This window comes from Lutra lutra, chromosome 14 (genome assembly GCF_902655055.1).
Source record: "Lutra lutra chromosome 14, mLutLut1.2, whole genome shotgun sequence".
In the NCBI taxonomy this organism is placed as follows: Eukaryota; Metazoa; Chordata; class Mammalia; order Carnivora; family Mustelidae; genus Lutra; species Lutra lutra.
Genome location: NC_062291.1, coordinates 51,168,304 through 51,189,515, shown reverse-complemented (window position 1 = coordinate 51,189,515; position 21,212 = coordinate 51,168,304). Strand labels below are relative to the sequence as shown.

General features: G+C 37.2%; 1 protein-coding gene across 7 annotated transcripts in view; it reads left to right on the top strand.

Moving 5' to 3' along the window:
• Positions 1-2,803: 2,803 nt before the first annotated feature.
• Positions 2,804-21,212, top strand: part of CSGALNACT2 (chondroitin sulfate N-acetylgalactosaminyltransferase 2) — a 44,155-nt gene continuing 25,746 nt past the window's right edge. For 2 of the 7 annotated variants that reach the window (XM_047702032.1, XM_047702033.1), the window contains exons 1-3: positions 2,805-2,962; positions 17,381-18,312; positions 20,539-20,755. In XM_047702032.1, coding sequence (XP_047557988.1) covers positions 17,652-18,312; positions 20,539-20,755 — 878 coding nt within the window. In that variant the 5' untranslated portion in view covers positions 2,805-2,962; positions 17,381-17,651. Of the gene's footprint in view, positions 2,963-3,099; positions 3,225-17,380; positions 18,313-20,538; positions 20,756-21,212 lie in introns of those variants that run through there. The other 5 variants (XM_047702027.1, XM_047702030.1, XR_007122641.1 and 2 more) reach the window with 4 other exon arrangements.

Genomic DNA, 21,212 nt, shown 5'->3' with positions numbered 1-21,212 from the left:
TCTGCAGTTTCCTCTCTGAGTTTCTGTTTTCTCCATGGTAAACTGAGGACTGTAACCTATTCCACAGGGATGTCAATAGGATTAGAAGGGTTAAAACTGGGAGACGCACCTGCTGCTGAATGCAGCCTATGCCACACGTGGCTACACAGCATGATCAGTAAGGAAAGTGTAGGATAAAGGAAGAAAAACAAATGCTATAAATAAAAAAGAAAACCCAACACTTATAAGGCTAGTGGAGGTAGACAAAAAATAGAATGTTTAACGTGGAAGGGAGTGGTTCTACTGTGCACTGCAGCACAATGGAAGGTGAGGATTTTTTTGCATCTGATTAGTGGAAGTAGAGACTTATCTTGCTATTACTTGGCCCCCACTAGAGGAAAGTTAGAGCTGTAGAATTCACCAGTATTCAGGCATTCATGCATCTGTGGGTATGCAGTGAGCACATATAATGGGTCAGGCCCTGTGCCTGGCTTAGGAGTGCTTGAGAGAAAAGGAGAGGCCATGTCCCTGCCTTAGGGGAGCAGATAGTCTCATCCAATTTAAAGTCTGTAGGGGCAGCAGAAAAAGGAAACAGCCTAAGCATTTGCTGTTATTGGATATGATACTGGAGGACAAAGTCCACATACTCCTTTTTCTGTAGACTTCCTAAGGTTCATCAGCAGGTATGTCAGGCATAGGCTGACTACAACGTCTTAACTAACAATATGTAGTAACTTAGAGTGGGATGGAGGGCTTCAAAGTTGCCAGCCTGGGAACATAATCCCCTGACAGTTCAATGGACTGTCATTTATATTTACTTGCAATAACACCTTAAATATTTAAAGTACTTCTGGCTTATCCTCTTAAATTCACCAATGCTGTGCTCTGTACCCACTCCCTAATTCTCCCACAAGAATTTACATTTGCATTTACACTCCCAAGCTGGATCCTCAGGTTTACAGAACAAAAACACCCATGGCAGTCTTAAACATTAGAGAATTTATGCTAAGTAGACTCACACAAGGCTGACTGCCATACCAGAGCATAATCAGGCATCTGTACAGAAAGCTTAATTATGACAATAAACTTAATCATTCATGCCATCCTCTTGAGGGGTCCGAGATTCTGGATAAAGGAGATAGATTCTGGATGAGGGAGAGATACTTGTGCGTTCTTATTTTAACCAATTCAATTCACATTTATTGAATGCTTCGTACGTGCCGAGTAGTGGTAGATGAAAAAGACATGGTCCATATCTTCACAAGGTCCCAGACCCATGGAATCTATGACTAGATGAATTATTTACTCTTGGGCCAGGTTGAGGGAAGGAGTGTTAAAACTATAAATGCTGGGTGCCTGGTTGGCTCAGTGGGTTAAGCCGCTGCCTTCGGCTCAGGTCATGATCTCAGGGTCCTGGGATCGAGTCCCGCCATAGCGGGACTCTCTGCTCGGCAGAGAGCCTGCTTCCCTCTCTCTCTCTCTGCCTGCCTCTCTGTCTACTTGTGATCTCTGTCTGTCAAATAAATAAATAAAAATCTTTTAAAAAAAAACTATAAATGCTTACAGTTGCTCAGAAATGACATGAGAGAGGAATGACACCTTGAAATTAGGAAGAGGCTGGACATCCAGCAAGCCTGGCTTAGAAGTAGGCTATCCACTCTCCTACCAGTGGGATTTCCCACAAGACGTATCTGACGAGAACATCTGTATTAAAGACATCCCAATGACCATCATACAATGAAGACAGCTGTGATTGGGAGCAAATCTTCCCTTCTAGGAATGCCACTTCTATGGGATGCATCCCATAGTCACCCCAGTCTTCTGCTCAAACTAATGTACTTAATGGTGACAGTGAGCTTCAACTGCCTGCCACCTGTCAGGCAGTGTGCCAAACGCATCAAACACAAAATTGCATTTAACACTCACAATACCCTTAGGAAGCATATGCTATCATTACTGTCCCTACAACTCAGCTGAGGAAACAGGCTAAGAGAGGCTAAGTGTGGTCACCTGCCAAGGTAGCCACTAAGGAAAGCAGAGCATGGTGGGAGGCAGACCCCACAGCCACTCTTACCACCTCCGTGTCCTGCCCAGACACAAGCAGGGGCTGGTGCTGCCTGATATCCCCCCCCTACCCCCCGCACAGGCTATCACTCTCCAAGGCAGCGTCCTTGGGGGATGCTCTGAAATAAGCAGTTGAGTGGAAGGGATGTTGGGGAGGGCTTTCTTTTTTTCACTCACTAAAATCATACAGCGTTAGCTCTCAAGCCATCTTCCACAATGTCTCCCTCGTTTCACATATAAGGAAACCCACCCACGTCCAAAGTAATGGAATGGCTAAAGGTCCAGTGGCAACTCAGGACTTCCTCGCTGGGGACATCAAGCGCAGCCCAGCACCCTTGAGGATGCTGGGACATCTCTGTCGATCTGTCAGTCCTTAGCTCAGTGCCCACGAAGGCACTCTTCGCTCCTTCGGGCTCCCAGGACAGAGGTCCCGAGCAGAACTGCGCTGCCATCTCGGCTGAGTCCCTCCCTCTCGCAGTCAGCGGTCCTCTGGAGCTGGTACTCCTGTCCCTGTAGACTCTTGTTCCGGCGGGAACGATTTTCTGCCTGGGGCACTCTACCGGTCGCTATAAATCGTTTCTGGAACTACACACACACACATATTTTAAACAGATAATCGATTAGTCACTACTGTATGTCAGTTACTGAGTTTCCCAAGCCTGACAAGGGGCGCGGGCGGGAAAGTGGGCGGGGATAGGGCGGGGCTGCCGGCGCTGGGTGTGGGCGGGGCGGGGCAGGCGCGCGCCGCGGCGGCAGCCTCATTTCCTCACGCGCGCCGGAAGTGGCGGTCGTCTGCGCTGCCGCGTGTGGTGGGCTGTGAGGCGGTGGTAAGCCCTGTGCGCTGGGCGCCGCCGGGGTATGCCCGCGGCCGGGGAGAAGGCGGCGGGGCGGCGGTGGCCTTGCGCGACTGGTGAGCGCGGTGAGTACCCGGCCCCACCCGGCCTCGCCTGCCTGTGGCTCTGGGGGCTCGGGCCGGGGCAGTCTGGTCTGGGCGGAGGGCTGTGGGTCCTTGTCCGGGTCGGGTGGCTTCACGGACGAGCCAGCCGGGGGACCCTATCCCGATGGGGTCGCCTCCCGGACAAGCCCTCGGGAGGCCGCTGCGGTGTCAGGAAAAGTCAGTTTTTTCGGAGCGGTTTGAGTTCTCTTTTGAGAACGATGCTGTCAGAGGACCGTTGGTTTGGGTGTGTTTTATTTTTATCACCTTTTTTTTTTTTTTAAATCTAACTCACCACTCTATATGCTTCTCTCAGTGCATAAACTTTGTAGTCAGCTGTTACCTCTTTATGGCGTTAATGTAGTAGTCTGTTGACAGCAGCCCCTCGCTCTATCTGCCAGAAACCAGGAGCCTTTAAAGACGCACATCCGTGTAGGAATTAGTGGGGCGGAGGAGACTACAGGACCGGGAGCTTCTTGCATTTTCAGTCTTCATCTGGAAAATTGCGCTATTTCTGAACAGCGGGCGGAGGATTAATTTGTAAACGCAATAGTGATGCTTTTATTGGTGATGACATTATTTGCAGAACGAAAATTTAATTATAAATCTTAAGCTCTTATCCTTCAGCCTGTTCTTGAGATTTATATGCAGCGTCTGGACATTTAACCTCATTGAAGGTTCTCAGGAGCTGGGTCTTTATTTCTGGTGCAATTAATGTTGTCTTTAAAAATGTATTAAAACAGTGCTTCCAGGGCGCCTGGTGGCTCAGTCCTTAAGCATCTGCCTTTGGCTCAGGTCATGATCCCAGTGTCCTGGGATCGAGCCCCACATCTGTCTCCCTGCTCAGCGGAGAGCATGCTTCTCCCTCTCCCCCGGATTGTGTTACCTGTCTCTCTCTCTCTCTCTCTCTCTGTCAAACAAATAAAAATAAAAATCTTAACAAAACAAAACACAGTGCTCCCAAATTTAGACATGGGAAACCAAGTATCTTATGACTCAGAATGCTAACCTTCATTTTGTATTATTATTCTGATACCATTTGTTTAAAATCATTTACAGCTAAAAGAATATAAAACGGATTTTCGGTTTCCAATATTTATGGCTGAATATGGTTGACTACAATATTTATTGAATATTGACAGTTTGGAAATTACATTCTTTCTTAACTTTTTTAATTGAGGTATAAAATACATGTGAAGTCATAAGGTACCTAAATCTTAATTATACAACTGAGTGGATTTTTATATATTTATTAACTTGTGTTACCACAAGCTAGACCAACAAATTATATTTACAGAACATTTCCATCATCAGGAGTTTCCCTCTGCTTCTTCCAAGTTTTACTCCTGCGCCCAATCAGTGTTACAATTTCTGTCATCATCTCTTAGTTTTGTCTGTTTTGGGCTTGTTGTTAATGGAATCATGCAAAATGCTTAGCACATTGCTTGTGAGAGTCACTCATGATGTTTCATGTATCAGTGGTTTGTTATCTTTTATTGATGATTAATATTCCATTGGTATGACTACATGACTATTCTTTTGTTGATGGATGTTTGTGTTTCCAGTTTCTGTTATTACATATTTTGAAGAATACTATGACATTCTTATAAATGTTCTTGGTGAACACCTGTGTGCATTTCTGTCAGCTATGGAATAACCATCATAAAGTAGGGAGAAAATTGTTTTAACCAACATGGAATCTTTCTTTTTCAGTTGAATTTGTTATTTTAACTACTGTAACATTAAATATTGGTAAAAAGCAAAACTATTTTGAGTTCAAGACTTAAGTGATTCATTACTGTATTATTATTTATTTCTTTAGTTGCACATCGGTGACAGTCTTCTACCAGACTCTGACTACTTGTTTAACTGTTAGATAAGTCTGTTAGAGCTGGTGACGATCTGTCCCTGAAGCTTATTGCATAACACTTAGATAATAACTGTGTTACTCAAGTTGGTGGTTGTTAAGGGAAACGAAACACCAAAATGATGTGACTAAAAAATGGATTGAAAATCATGGGTTTGCAAGTTAAAAAAATTATCTTGTTGTTGTCATACTATACAAGTCTGGGTGTAAGTATAAAATTGCATTATAGGGTTAGTTACAAATGTGAATTTACTGCAGGAGTACAGTGATGTCCATATATACTGAGATGCTGATACCTTTATAATGGGGATAAACAACAGAAATTAGTAGCGTGTAAGAGATATGTAGAACTAGACCTGAAGCAATGGAATTGATGTAAGGAATAAAAGAAAATTTTAAAATTAATATTAGTATGCTCAGATTTGGGAGGGCATCATACCTATTTAACATATATAGGCTGCCTTGAAAATAATTAGTTTTGAATATTAAAAAGTAGAAATAGGAAAAAATAGTTATGACATGGAAAATAGATCCAGAAGAATCAATGAGCATCTCATAGCAGTTCCAAGAAGAAACAGAAATTAGAAGAGGAGAAATAACTACAGATCATGAGGGTAGGAGTATCCAAGCTGAATCTTGGGCATCCAGAGCCAAACGGAAAGATGTATCAGGAGACAAAGTGTTGCCCATAAAATCAGCCCTTCCCTCTCTGGTCTCCATTTCATCTGTGTAGTGGGAATGATCAGTAAGTATACCTTTTCAGCAAGCTTATAGAAAAATGTGACACAAGTTAAGAGTTTCTGGCTAGCTAACAGTAGATGCCTGATTTCCCTTTCTCACCTTATGGTAGAATGTCAAAAGAAGAAAGGAAAGCAACAAGGAAATTTCTCTCAGAAGTATCTGAGTTTATGAATGGACTGTCTAGTTCATTCATACATTCATACAGAGAGTCTTAAAAGAATATTGATAGACACAGTAGATACATTCCAATGAAATTTATGAACCTCATGGGTAAATTAATATACAGTCTCATAAGTTTCCAAATAGAAACATATGGTTACCTATAAAGGAGTGAAAATCGGATGTGCACTTAGTCTTCTAATCTGGAACATAGAATGTTAAATAACAGTGGAACATTATTTAAAAAGTGCTTATGAGACATATTTTGAACTAAGAAACATCCCTAACCAACCTGTCATTCAAAGTGGAGGCAAAATAGGGGCCCCGGGTGACACAGTCAGTTAAGCATCTGACTCTTGGTTTCAGTTCAGGGCAGGATCTTGGGGTGTGAGATCAAGCCCCGTGTTGGCCTCCAAGCTCAGTGAGGAGTCTGCTTGCTGGAGTTTCCCTCTCCCTCTGCCCCTCCCAGCACTTGCTCACTCTCTCATTCTCTCTAAAATAAATAAATAAATCTTAAAAAAAGAAAAAAAAGAAAGAGGTCAGGGCAAAACTTTAAGAGTGTATGAAAATGTAAAGATTCAGAGCACAAGTTGCCAAATATGGCTGTTCACCTATTTTAGTATGACCTGTGACCTAAGAATGGCTTTTATATTTTTAAGTGCTTCAAAACAAAACAGTAAAAGAAGAATAATACTTTGTGTCATTAATTATAGGTAATTCAAATTTCAGTATCCATTGGAATATAGCTATGCTCACTCATTTACAGATTTCTGTGGCTGCTTTTGTGCTCCAAGGCAGGGTTGAGGTTATGATATTTACTACATGGCCGTTTACTTGCAATGTTTGTTAACCCCTGATTTAGAGCCAGAAATAGACCTCCTCCATATGTATAGGAATTTTGCTTATGATAAAGGTGGGATTTCCAATTAGTGACAAGAACATTGATTATTAAATAACTGGTAAGAATTGACTATTTGAGAAAATAAGTTTTATATTAGGATTATTTCCAATAAAGCTGAAATAGAGCAGTCATTCAGGAAGAGACCATTTGACTCCATTAACAACAACAAAACAAAACTTTACATAAGTGAAGTAACACCTAACACTTACTGAGCACTTAATGCTTGTCATGTTTTACTTGACTAATTGTTATAATTGTTATAATATAATTGAAATGTTGGTTCTATAATTATTCTCGCTCAACAGATGAGAAAACTGAAGCTCATAGAGATTTTAAAAACTTACCTATAATGAAGAATTAGAAAGTGGTAGAGGGAATATATGAATTTAGCCAATTATATGAATAAGACAAACTAAGAGAAATGTTTATAATCTGTTAATACCATTTTATAGGTGTTATCTGTGTCAACACGTCTGGGTCTACCTCATTCTTTTTGAATATTATATGATTGTCTGCAGTTTACTTCATCTTTCTATTGATAGACTTTAAATTGCTTTTCTTTTGCTGTTACATATAGCAGTAGTAAACATCTTCTGCATGTGACTGTATACTAGTATGAGTATTTCCATAGTATAGCATCTTAAAATCTTAAAAATGGAATTGTGAATTGCTGGATTAAAAAGCATGTGCATTACATCAAATTTGTCCTCCAAAAAGTCTTTGTGTCTATTTTTAGTTTATCTTTAATCAAAGGAATTAGAACATCTTGGAAGAAATCTTGGCTACCCAGACAAATTATCTCATTTTATAGATGAAGGCCAGATAGGTTTAAGTATTATGCCCAAGATTACACAGCTATTATACTTTTTTAGTTGCTTTTCCTGTGCTTTTGACACATTTTTGCCTGTATTGATAGCATGAATATTTCTGTCATTTGTTTTGCTGAAATCTGAGTACCTTGAATATAGTTTAACCCAGAAACACTTCTCAAAATGATCTGGTATTATTTGTTCTTAGCACCCAACACAGTGTCTATCTTAGTCAATTTGGACAGCTATAACAAAGTACCACAGACTGACTTATGAACAAGAGAAACTTATTTTCTTTAGTCTGAGATCAGGCACCAGCATAGTTGAGTTCTGATGAGGGCCCTCTTCTGGACTGTCAACTTTCTGGCAGACAGAGGGCTATGTTATTCTCTGGGATATCTTTCATAAGAGCACTAATCCCATTAAGGAGGCCTTCCAAAAGCCTCATCCCCTAATAATATTGGGGTTGGGATTTCAACATATGAATGGGGACTGGGGAGAGAAGCATTCAGTCCATTGCAATACCTAACACACTAGGTACTCAGATATTTTTTAATGAGTGCTACCTTCTAGTGACCAGTACTTTTATTTCTAAATACTTACAAACCATTTATTTATTCAATGACATGTTTAAAAAATCCATTTATCATTGTAACTCATCAATTGCTCAAGAAATAAATGGTTCTAATTCCTTTCCTTATAAATACTGATGCTTCATAAAGTTTTAAGTTTTGTTTTTCCTGTCGGTGCTTATGTTTCCCAAATAATTTTGTAGCTTTGTTTTCGTTGTGTAAAAAGTGAACTAAAAATTACAAATTTAGTTTTTGAAAACTATAGTAAGAAACTGTGCAGAAATTTAGGAAGATTATACAGAATAGAACTTTTAAAGTAAATAGATTCAAATGGATTGTATTTTGCAAAAGGCAGTAAGTTACTCTTACTACAGAAGTTATTTTGGTACACTGCAGTATAAGTACCATGGAAACGATGTATGAAATATGTATAAGTAGTACTGTAATATTAGAGAATCAAAAGATTGAGTAGAGGGGTGCCTGGGTGGCTCAGTGGGTTAAAGCCTCTGCCTTTGGCTCGGGTCATGATCCCAGGACCCTGGGATCGAGCCCCACATCGGGCTCTCTGCTCAGCAGGCAGCCTGCTTCCTCTCTCTCTCTCTCTCTCTGCCTCTGCCTACTTGTGATCTCTGTCTGTCAAATAAATAAAATCTTTAAAAAAAAAAGATTGAGTAGAAACTGCTTAAAGGTCATATTGTTATGTAGTGATCAACATCATAGGATGAACTGTGTTTAGCACTCTTCTGTTGTCTCAAAATCACAAGGCAAATAGAAGAGATGTGAGACCTTCAAAGTAATAGGAGTTCTGCTTTAAGAGAATGGGTGTTGCTGATTTTGTTTTTGTTTTTTGTTTTTAAGTAATCTTTACACCCAACATAGGGCTCAAACTCATAACCCCAAGACCAAGAGTCATATACTCCACCAACTTAGCCAACCAGGTACCCCTCTTATTTTGTTTTTTAAGTTCAAACTTGGGAGTCAGCAAGTCTTCATGCTCATCTTTTTAATGAACAAAATGGAGTTTTCTTAAAAATGCTTCTTCAGTGCTACTACTAAAACTAAATCTGATTTGGTTTTATTTTTTAAATAGCTTCATTGAGGTATAACTGACATATATATGCTATACATATTTAAAATAGATAATTTGATAATTTGAACATATGTATACATCTGTGAAATCATCACCACAGTCAAAATGATAGACCATATCTATCACTCCCAAAAGTTTCCTTGTGCCCTTTTTTCTTTAAATTTATTTATTTTTTTTATAAACATATATATTTTTATCCCCAGGGGTACAGGTCTGTGAATCGCCAGGTTTACACACTTCACAGCACTCACCATAGCACATACCCTCCCCAATGTCCATAACCCCACCCCCCCGAACCCCCCTCCCCACTCCTTGTGCCCTTTTATAATTGCTTCCTTTTACCAGTTCCCTGACTCCCATCTGGTCCCAGGCAACCACTGACTCTATCTGCTTTCTGTCACTACAAGTTACCTTACATTTTCTAGAACTTTATATAAATGGAATTATACAATATGTACTCTTCTGTTGTTGAACTTCTGTCACTGAGAATAATTACTGAGATCCACCCATGATAATGCATGTATCAGTATGGCTGTACTACAGTTTATCCATTCACTTGTTGATAAACATTTGTGTTGTTTCTAGGTTTTGGCTGTTACATCTAAAGCTACTATGAGCATTTGTGTACAAGTCTTTGTATGGACATATGCTTCATTTTTCTCAGATAAATATCTAGGATTGAAATGATTGAATCATGATAGGCTTATGTTTGACTTGTTAGGAAACTAAAAACCATTTTACAGTCCCACCAGCAGTATATGAAAGTTCTAGTTCTTCCACATTGTCACCAACACACCCACTTTTTAATTTTAACCATTCTAAAATTAGCCATTCTATGTAATGGTATCTCATTGTGGTTTGACAGTGTTGAACATTTTTTTCATGTGCATATTTGAAGTGTTTGTTCAAACAGTTTGCCAAGTTTAGTCTGAATACAAGTCCTTTATGAGATATGCTTTGCACCTATTTTCTCCTGGTCTGTAACTTACCTATTCATTCTCTTAAAAGTGTATTTCAAAGACCACAAGTTAACAAATTTTAATGAAGTCCAGTTTATCAGTTATGCTGTTACTGTTACATCAAAGAAGTCTTTGCCTGACTTAAGGTCACGAAGATTTTCTCCTGTGCTTGCTTCTATTTTCATAGTTTTAGGTTTTTCATTTAGATCTGTGATCCATTTTGAATTCTATCCTAGTGAATGTGTAGTATCTCCTTGTAGTTTTGATTTGCGTTTCTCTATTGGCTATCAATGTTGAGCCATATTGCATGCGCTTACAGGCCATTCTAATCTTTTTAGAGAAATGTCTAATCAGATCTTTTGCCCATTGGGTTATTTATCCTTTTAAATATTGAGTTGTAAGCGTTCTTTATATATTCTAGACACGGGTCCCTATCAGACAGATGATTTACATATATTTTCCCCCTTCTGTAGTTGTCTTTTCACTTTACTGAGGATATCCTTTGTAGGACTAAAGTTTTTAATTTTAATGAAGTCCAATTTATTTATCTTGTCTTTGGTCTTTTGGTGTCATAATTAACAAATCATTGCCCAATTGAAAACCACAGAGATTTACACTTATGTTTTCTAAGAGCTTTATATTTTTAACTCGTACATTTAGATCTTTGACCTACTTTGAGTTAATTTTTTAATAGAGGGTGAGGTAGAATTCCAGTTTCATTCTTTTGCATGTAAGTTTCTGGTTGTCCTAGCACCATTTATTGAAAAGACTATTCATTCTCCATTGGATTACCTTTCTGCCTTGTGGAAATCAGTTGATTTAATGTGAAGACTTATTTCTGGACCCTAAATTCTATTGATCTGTATGTCTATTCCTATACTAGTACCACACTATTTTTATGTATTTAGTTAGTTAGTTATTGGGGGGCACATGTGGGAGGAGGGGCAGAGGGAGAAGAACAGGGATAAATAGACTCCCACTGAGTGTGGAGCCCAATGTGGGCCTCTATCCCAGGACTTTGAGATTTCAGCCTGAGCTGAAGTCAGACACTTAACCAACTGAACCACCCAGGCACCCCAAATTAATTGATTTTTAGATGGTACGCCAATCTTGCATTTCTTGGATAAATCTCACTTGGCCATGTTGTATTATACTTTTTTATGTGTTGATGGATTCATTGTACTAATATTTTGTTGAGGATTTTTGTGTCTGTATCATTAAGGAATACTCATCTGTAGTTTCAGTGTCTTTATCTGGTTTTGATATCAAAGTAATACTGGTCTCAGAATGAGTTGGGAAATATGTCTATTTTTTTGAAAGAGTTTGTGAAGAATTGGTATTAATTCTTATAAATGCTTGGTAGAATCCACTAGTAAACACATGTGGGCCTGGATTTTTTTTTTTGTGGGTAGTTTTTGATTATTAATTTAGTCTCAACATAGGTCTACTCATATTTACTGTTTTGTCTTGAGTCACTTTCAGTGGTTTGTGTCTCCAGTTGAAAGGGATTTAAATAATTTGAAAATTTATCATTATCCATATTGTTAACATTTCTGGTTTCTTCATTGCTTTGTGTAGATTCCTGTTTCCATCTGGTATCATTTTACTTCTGCCTAAGGAATTTACAGTGCAGGTCTGATGGTGATGAATTCTTTTAGCTTCTTAAAGTCTAAAGAATTATTTTCCTTTTAAGATTTATTTATTTATTTGAGTGTGCATGTGCACATTTGGGGGGGCAGTCAGAGGGAGAGGGAGAGAAAGAAAATCTCAAGCAGACTCCCTGCTGAGCACAGAGCCCAATATGGGGCTCTGTCCCATAACCCCAAGATCATGACCTGAGCCAAATCAGGAGTCTGACACTTAACCAGCCAAGCCTCCCAATGCCCCAAGAATTATTTTTCCTTGTTCTTTTTTTTTTTTAAGATTTTATTTATTTATTTGACAAACAGAGGGAGGGAACACAAGCAGGGGGAGTGGGAGAGGGAGAAGTAGGCACCCCGTTAGCAGGCAGCCCAATTCGGGGCTCAATCCCAGGACCCTGGGATCGTGACTTGAGCCGAAGGCAGAGGCTTTAACCCACTGAGCCACCCAGGTGCCCCTCATTTTAGTTTTCTTTATGACATTTGTATTTGGTATTCATTGAGCTTCTTTTTATAAATTTGGAAAGTTTTCAGACTTATGTCTTTAAATACTTCTCCTTGTCCCCTCTCCCTTCTTTAGAGACTCTAATTACATATGTATTAGACTGTTTGAAGCTGTCAAACAGCTTTCTACATGCTCTATTCATGTTTTTCATTCTTTTTTCCTTCTCTGTTTTGCATAATTTCTATTGCAATGTCTTCAATTCATTAATATTTTATTCTGAAATGTCTTATCTACTATTAATCCCATTCAGTGTATTTTTCATCTCAGACATTGAAGTTTTCATCTGAAGTTCAGTTTTTTATGTTATCTGTGTCTCTGCTTAGTTTTTTTTAACATGAGTATCTATTTAAAAACACTTATAACAATTTTAATGTCCTTTTCTATGAATTCTAGCATCTGTGTCAGCTCTAGATCAGTTTCAGTCATTGATGATTCTCATTATAGGTTCTGTTTTTATTTTTCTTTGTATGCCTGATCATTTTTGTTTAGATGTCAGACATTGTGAATTTTATTTTGCTGGGTGCTAGATATTTTTATATTCCTGTAAATATTTTGAGGCTTCTTGTGCAGTTAACTTGAAAACAATTTGATCCTTTCAGGTCTTGCTTTTAAGATTTGTTAGGCAAGACCAGAGCCATGTTTAGTCTAGAGTTAATTTTTTTCCCATTTCTGAGGCAAGACCTTTTTGAGTACTGTACCCAATGCCCCATGAATTTGAGGTTTTCCAGTCTGTCTGGTGGGAACATGCACATTATTCCTGGCCCTTTATGAATGCTGAGTTCTGTGTCTTCTAATTTTTTTTTTTTAAGCTTTAGTTAGTTTCTTTATATGCCTGCACTTGTCAGTGCTCTGCTCAGTACCTAAAGGGTGTGCTCTTCAGATCTTTGGAGTTCTCTCTCTCTATGTGGCTCTCTCTTCTGGTACTGTACCCTTTCAACCTAGCTGCCTTGATCTCCTCAGACTGCCAGTTTCATCTCATCAACTCAACAAGTCACCTGGGCTCTACTTAGGAGGGGACTCCCTGTGATATGGCCTAGAAACTAAGGCAGTAAGCTGGGCAATCATTTGTTTCTTGTTTCTACCAAGGATCACTGTCCTTTATTACCTAATGTTCAGTATCTTGAAAACTATTGTTTTATATTGGGAGGGGCAGATTTTGGATTTTATTGGTTGGTTTTTTTATTGTTTTAAGTACAGGGGTAAATCTGGTCCCTGTTGTTCTATCTAGGCTATAAGAGGAAGTCTCTTTAGTCTGTCTTAAAGAGTAAGAAAATTAATGGCTCCTGGGGCACCCGTGTGGCTCAGTGGGTTAAAGCGTCTGCCTTTGGCTCAGGTCATGGTCCGGGGGTCCTGGGATCAAGCCCTGCATTGGGCTCTCTGCTCAGCGGGGAGCCTGCTTCCTCCTCTCTCTCTACCTGCCTCTCTGCCTACTTGAGATCTCTGTCTGTCAAATAAATAAAATCTTAAAAAAATAATTAATGGCTCCTAGGGTTTCTTTCAACTCTGAGATCTATGATTTTGTGTTCTATATCTTTAATAGCTCATTTTCCCATCTCCACAGTTATCTCATTCTCTCCTCACACCACTTAACTATTTGCTGTTTGTGCATAGAAAGGTGCTTGAGATTAACTCTGGGTTACAAATGAATCTTATTTATGATATGAACACATTACATAGAATGACGACAGTCAAGGTGTAACAGCTGAAAAATTGATGTTTTCTCCAACATGTTAATGTATTTAGAACTGTTATAATCTAGTCTTCTAGGATTTGGCTAAAGAGTTCCCTTCAAGAACTAGGCAAATAAGACTTTAATTGCTATTGATGGCAGACGGTAAAGAAAATAAGCATGGTCTGCCTCCCTGAAAAAAAAATTGTGTTAGTGGTTCACAATTAATTTCATAAAAATTGTATTGTTCAAAAAAAAAAGACTATAATTGATACCTTTTATTTTTAACAACCACAGAGGTATGCAAATAACATTTATATTCTAAAGTAATTACAGCAACTTTTCTTTTGTTTCAGTGGGTAATACTCAACTGTAAAAGATATAACTGTAAGATAAGCATGTAAAGTATTGCAAAACCTGTATTTTGCTTAAGGGAGGGGAAAATGAAGAACTCAGCTTTAATAATACCACTCAATAGTTATAGAACCTTACTTACACCTTTCATTTTTTTTAGCTTATTGTTCCTATCCAAAATGAAGTTAATATCCACATAATTTTAAAAAGATGACATAGAAAATATGTAAAAATACTTTATAAACCAGGATTCTTCAGGATTTTTAGACCACAGCTCTCTTATAAATACATTTTATGTAGAGATCTCATACATATACATATATATATAATTGCAATACAAAACTTATTATATGTGGTGTACACTGATATTTCCTGGTCTTTTTCATTGAAAAGTAATCCTGTATTTAGTGACCCATTAAATGGATCATATCTCACAGTTTAAAATATATTGTCTATATAATGAAAAAAAAAACCATGAAGTACCATATTAATAAAAGGTAGAGGTACTTAGATGATACTAAGTACCTCTTAGATACTTAGATACTTAGAACTAACATACTGTTAGTTCTTTTTCAAGTTTCATTTCAAAATAGTTTGAGTATAGTATAGTTATGTCCAGTATTTTTGCAATTAGCACCTTTACCATAAGCATTTTACCTGCATAGCTAATTGGCCATAAATCAAAATCATGAAAAAGAAAAGAAGGGACATTTGTTAAAAAGGACATATGAAACATGAAAAATGAAGAACAAAATTTAAAAGACTATTGTAAAATACAGAATATTTTAAAATGTGTGTAGATTCATGGCAATAATATATAAATAACTGATTTTATTTTGTGGATTGTACCTAAAACTTGTGTTCATAGTCTTTTGCTCATAGTGTAGTACTTTTTTTTTTTTTTGCTTATTGATTCATGCCCTTGTTCAGCATCACACTTTCTTTTTTCATGAAAGTTGTTTCTTTCATTAAAGAGGCATCAATTTCCAAATACTAGAATATATATTTGTAACTGAGCTTCCTATTGTGTTGTGAAAGCCTTCTACACTGTTGTTTGTTCTTGGCATATTACCAGGTGTCCATTGATAAACATTCCAAAGTTCTATAGGAAATGTGGGTTCAAAACTCTGCCACTGTATAGATCATTATGAGGGCTGAGATTTATATAATATAAAAACAGGAGTACTGAGTCAATGGAGCAGTGAAACCAAACTGTCAGCCAAGTTATTTTTTAGTCTTCTACAGGATTGCCTTATGGCCTATCAGCTATGCACTGAAAATGCTTGTCACAAATATGCTTACAGCAAAACTACCTGGAACCTAGTCAAATATGTATAATTTATTAATAATTACTACAAGATTATGACTCTGCATTTTCAGTTTTAGTCTTTTTTTTTCCCCCTAACAAGCAGGCTAGTAAGAACTTAAAATAGTTAAAAGAGATACCTCTGAGTTTTAGCTTTCAAATGATGATTACTCAAGTTATTTTTTATGCTAAGAATTATGGTTTTGAGACGTGGTAAAGTCCTAGGACTAATATTAACTTTGCATTCTTATTTTTTAATTAGATACTTCTCTTTATACCAAAATTTTTTCCTATTTTTTTCTGCATCACTTAAAACAAGCTTTACAATCATAAAACAAATGGCATCATATTAAAACTTCTTTTAGTAGATTAAAATTTTCATGATACTTGGTTATCATTTGTTTATTGAAAGTAATAAGTGGTTAAGGGTACTTAAGTCCATTATTTTGGTCTGCTAGCTATAAGAAGTTTGAATCTATCCTACATTTTTATACAGATATGTGCCACAAGGAAAAAAAAAGGAAAAAGAAAAGGCATTAAGGCTTTCCTAATCACTGAGAAGGTGACTAGGACTGATGTTCCCCCATAAGTTCCCCTAAGTTCTGCTGCACTGGTAGAAACCATCTCTATTAAAATCCCGCTGGAATATCACACATCCTTGACAAATACGTTGTTAGAATGAAAGTTCTCTCTGCAGTGGAGGCCTCCTGTCTCCTAAATTTAACATTCTCTATTTATAAAATTAAGGATTCTTAGTTTAAAAAGAAATATGGAAGAGCTCACACAACTGGTTATAGTATGAACAGTAGTGTGTGATTTTACATTTATTTTAAATGGTTTTTTAATTTTTTTCCCAGTAGATAAACATTAAAATGGTCATGTTTTTTCTTTAAATAGACTCTAAACCTTTCCAGACTTGTAGGAAATCTGGTGCTGTGTAATACAGTGGAAAGAATTAGGTAATCTAATGCTCAAATAATCTATGGGAGGACTTTGGATGTAAAAATGTTTCTTAATGTGTTTTCCAGATGTCAGTGACCTTTTGGAATTGTCTCTCCCCTAACACACATACTTAATTTTAAGGCTCTTTTATTGGTTGGGTTCAGCCATAGAAATTAATGAAATAGAATGCTTGAATTGAATAAACTCAAGAAAATATCTGTCCCTAATAAGCCATTATCAATATAAAAAAAAACAATTTATGGAAACTCAGTTCCCAAATGGTGATATACACTAGGCGGGAAATGGCATATTGATCTAAATATTGTGTTAATAAAAAGTTATAAATGTTAAAATTTTCAAATAATTAGAAACAGTAATATCTCTGTAACAAAGTATGCTAAACATAATTTAAATGCTTCTTTGATTCATTCAGGAGATTATGGTTGTGTAGACATTGTGGTTAAAAGTATTAAATGTGGGATTTTAGTGTTTTATAAGATATTTCTCTTAATATTTTCTTCAAGCATTTACTGAATATTCTACATTGTATTAGCACTTCTCATGGTGTTCTACATAGAGTAGTCACATCACTAAGTTTATCAAAACTACCAACAATTTGATACACTTAAAGAAATAAGATTCTGGGGTGCCTGGGTGGCTCAGTGGGTTAAAGCCTCTACCTTCGGCTCAGGTCATGATCACAGGGTCGTGGGATCAAGCCCGCATCGGGCTCTCTGCTTGGCAGGGAGCCTGCTTCCTCCTCTCTCTCTGCCTGCCTCTCTGCCTACTTTTGATCTCTGTCTGTCAAATAAATAAATAAAATTTAAAAAAAAAAAACAAAGAAAGAAGATTCTGATCAACTCTGATCGACTCTATCTGTTTCTTTCAGGAAAATCACCACCCATATTATGGAATTTTATCTGATTCTATAGATAAGATTTCATTATTCTGGATATCATGATAACAATACAGGAAGTATGCACTATTTCTCATTTCTGCAAGTAGTCTTCACTGCTGAAGGAAGAAATTTTTTAAGCTATAACAGAGTTCATTTTGGTACCTTTAATGGAAATTCTGATTTTGTTAATTTTTGATAACTTTTTGCAAAGGTATGAACAACCAAAGAACTTATCTTGTTAGGCAAGTCCACATTAATAAGAATGCCCAGAAGAGGATTGATTCTTCAGACCCGGACCCACTGGCTACTCTTGGGTCTCGCTTTACTCTGCAGTTTGGTATTATTTTTGTACCTCCTGGAATGTGCCCCCCAAACTGATGGAAATGCACCTCTTCCTGGTGTTGTTGGGGAAAATTATGGTAAAGAGTATTATCAAGCCCTCCTACAGGAGCAAGAAGAACATTATCAAACCAGGGCTACCAGTCTAAAACGTCAAATTGCCCAACTAAAACAAGAATTGCAAGAAATGAGTGAGAAGATGAGATCACTGCAAGAGAGAAAAAGTGTGGGGGCTAATGGCATAGGCTATCAAGGCAACAAAGAACAAACACCTAGTGATCTTTTAGAATTTCTTCATTCCCAAATTGACAAAGCTGAAGTTAGCATAGGAGCCAAATTACCTAGTGAGTATGGAGTCATTCCCTTTGAAAGTTTTACCTTAATGAAAGTATTCCAGTTGGAAATGGGTCTCACTCGCCATCCTGAGGAAAAGCCAGTTAGAAAAGACAAGCGAGATGAATTGGTAGAAGTCATTGAAGCTGGCTTGGAGGTCATTAATAATCCTGATGAAGATGATGAACAGGAAGATGAAGATGGTCCCCTTGGAGAGAAAATGGTATTTAATGAAAATGACTTCATAGAAGGTAATGTGAAAAATATGTTAATCCATAATTATGTTAGTATGACAATTCTATTACTCTATGCTGGTATTATAAGTCAGTCATTATTTACAGTATTAAAATATTTGAGTTTTTACTCAAATATTGAATTTGAAGTGGCTTTTTAAAAAAAAGTTATAATGTGACCATAATAAAATAGAGGACAGGGAAATAGAATAAATCTAAGTTTATATAGAAGAATATACTATACAGGGCTCAAGTTGAAGGGCTCTTAGGGCTATACATGTATTTCTACATGTATGTTTTTGCATTCTTATCTGGTCTTGATGTTCCCTTTTTGTATTTTTCAAAATATATGAACTAAGGTTCATGATTTGAAAACCATTTGATAAAGGAAGGAAAAAAACCCTAATTTAGTAGATTGATGGTGATTCTATATTTTAGGGGGAGGAGAACCACATGTCAGAACATCAAGGGGGCATATATAGTTTTGAAAAGCAAATTTGGTATTTGAAAAAGTAAAGAAATAACCTGTTTTCCTAATACAGACTGCAGAAAGGGCATGGAATGTATACATATCAAGATGAAGTATGACTCAAAAGTTGAGGAACACTTCTGTAAACTTAAGATATTTGCTGATTGGTATAAATAGAAATACAGATCCCCACCCATCTCCATCTTAATATCTCCTGCCAGATATTTAGTGACAAACTTAAAACCATTTTGGATATAAATCTGTCTTGAAAGTTCTCTTTGCTTGATTTTATGAACAGTATACCACATGTAATTTCTTTGGGCTTGAATCATCATGGATAGTACTTGCTATACTACAGTGTAGTAGCACCTTAAGACCTTTGGAGGCCATCAGGAAGGGCATTGTGCTTTCCGTGGTACTTCAGCTATCTTTTCATTGTAGTCACTTCTTTTTTTTGTTGTCACTTAGTGCAATTTTGAATGGGCTGTTTCTGTCAAAACTCTTCGAATTTTTTGTCAAATTCAGCTTTTTGTCTTTTTACCATATTTGTAGCTTATAGCAGAACTGAAAGCTGCTAAGGAAATAACTCACTAAAGTATAAAATGTCTTCACATCTGCCTTAATAAAGGAAGGAAGCCATGTCAGTTTTATATTCTACAGCTTCTGCTTATCTTATAACTCTTTTTTGATTCTTTCACTGACAGGATTTTTCTCTGCATGGAACATAATTTTGTCCCCCACTTTTTTTCCACTCTGCTAGCCCCCTGGCAAAAATAAAAAATATTCATTATTCAGTAAGTCCTATTCCTTTTCCAGACTTTAGCTTAGATATCACTTCACTTAGAAGTCATCTCTAACCTGCAAGTCTTAAGATAATGGTACTTCCTATATTCTCTTATAACCTCTACCTGTGTCCCCTCTCATAGTACTTGTCATAGTATATGATGTTGCCCATTTCCTGATTTGTAGTTCTCTTAAGCTGTTGTCAGCCTCAGGAGAGAGTGGATTGGTCTATCTCATTCATTATTTTATTCCCAGATATTGACTGACTCACGCATCTATAGGTCTTCCCTCTCTCCTGAATGTACATTTAAAAATCAGATTGCCCAGGAGACTTCCAAACTTTTCTCCTGAAGTTACCTCAAATCACCATGTTTAAATCTGTACTAATTTTTCTTTGTCTGACTTCACTCTCTTCAGAGAGAGAGAGAGAGAGAGAATGAGTGTGTGTGTGTGTGTGTGTGTGTGTGTGTGTTTGTAGAGTGAAAAATGTATCACTGTATTTTTATTTCCTTATTTTTCTGTCTCCCTCACTAGACTGACTGTTCCTCAAAACCAGGACTGTATAGCCCTCTTTATACCACCAATGAGTGACATGAAGGCACTCCATTCATTTTAGTTGAACTGAACCAAGCAATAGAAGTTTTGACTCTCAGGTCTAGAATTTAGTATTGGTAGAAGTAATTTATTTTCATCATATGATTACTGTGTTGATAGGCTCTACTACTAAAAAACTCATATGTAAAAAGGAATAATTGTGATTTGGAACATATTTATGAATTGACTAATAATAGAGGAGTGAACATTTTTTGTAACCTCTTCTTTTAAAAAAATAATTGTTTTCAACTGTACAATAGGGATAATTATTTTCACAAAATGATTAAAAACACTACATGTCTGGTTTTGTACTTTTGATCTTTGAGTAAAATCAATATTCACATTGAATTTATAAACTTTGACATGGAGACATCTTTGTCCCTAACTCTCTCCTTTAGGTTATTATCGCACCGAGAGAGATAAAGGCACACAGTATGAACTCTTTTTTAAGAAAGCAGACCTTATGGAATATAGGCATGTGACCCTCTTCCGCCCTTTTGGACCTCTCATGAAAGTGAAGAGCGAGCTGATTGACATTACTAGATCAATTATTAATATCATTGTGCCACTTGCTGAAAGAACTGAAGCATTTGCGCAGTTTATGCAGAACTTCAGGTAACTCTCAGGGCTTAATGATTTGGCTAAGCACTTCTAAAAAATCACATTTCATGCAGATTTGCTTAATTTATCTTCACTGAGTGTGATTACTTAGAATTCCAGAGTAATTTTATAGGCTTTGGGGAATCTTAGTTTTTGATACTCTTTTTTTTTAAAGCATGTATAATATATTGTGTTATTGGCAATTTGAATTTTTTTTTAAGATTTTATTTATTTGTCAGAGAGAGTGAGCACAGGCAGACAGAGTGGCAGGCAGTGGCAGAGGGAGAAGCAGGCTCCCTGCTAAGCAAGGAGCCCGATGTGGGACTCGATCCCAGGACGCTGGGATTATGACCTGAGCCGAAGGCAGCTGCTTAACCAACTGTTTAACCAACTGAGCCACCTAGGCTTCCCTGGCAATTTGAATTTTGAAGTAAATTGAGAGTGACAACTATTAGAAACTATATTTGACGAA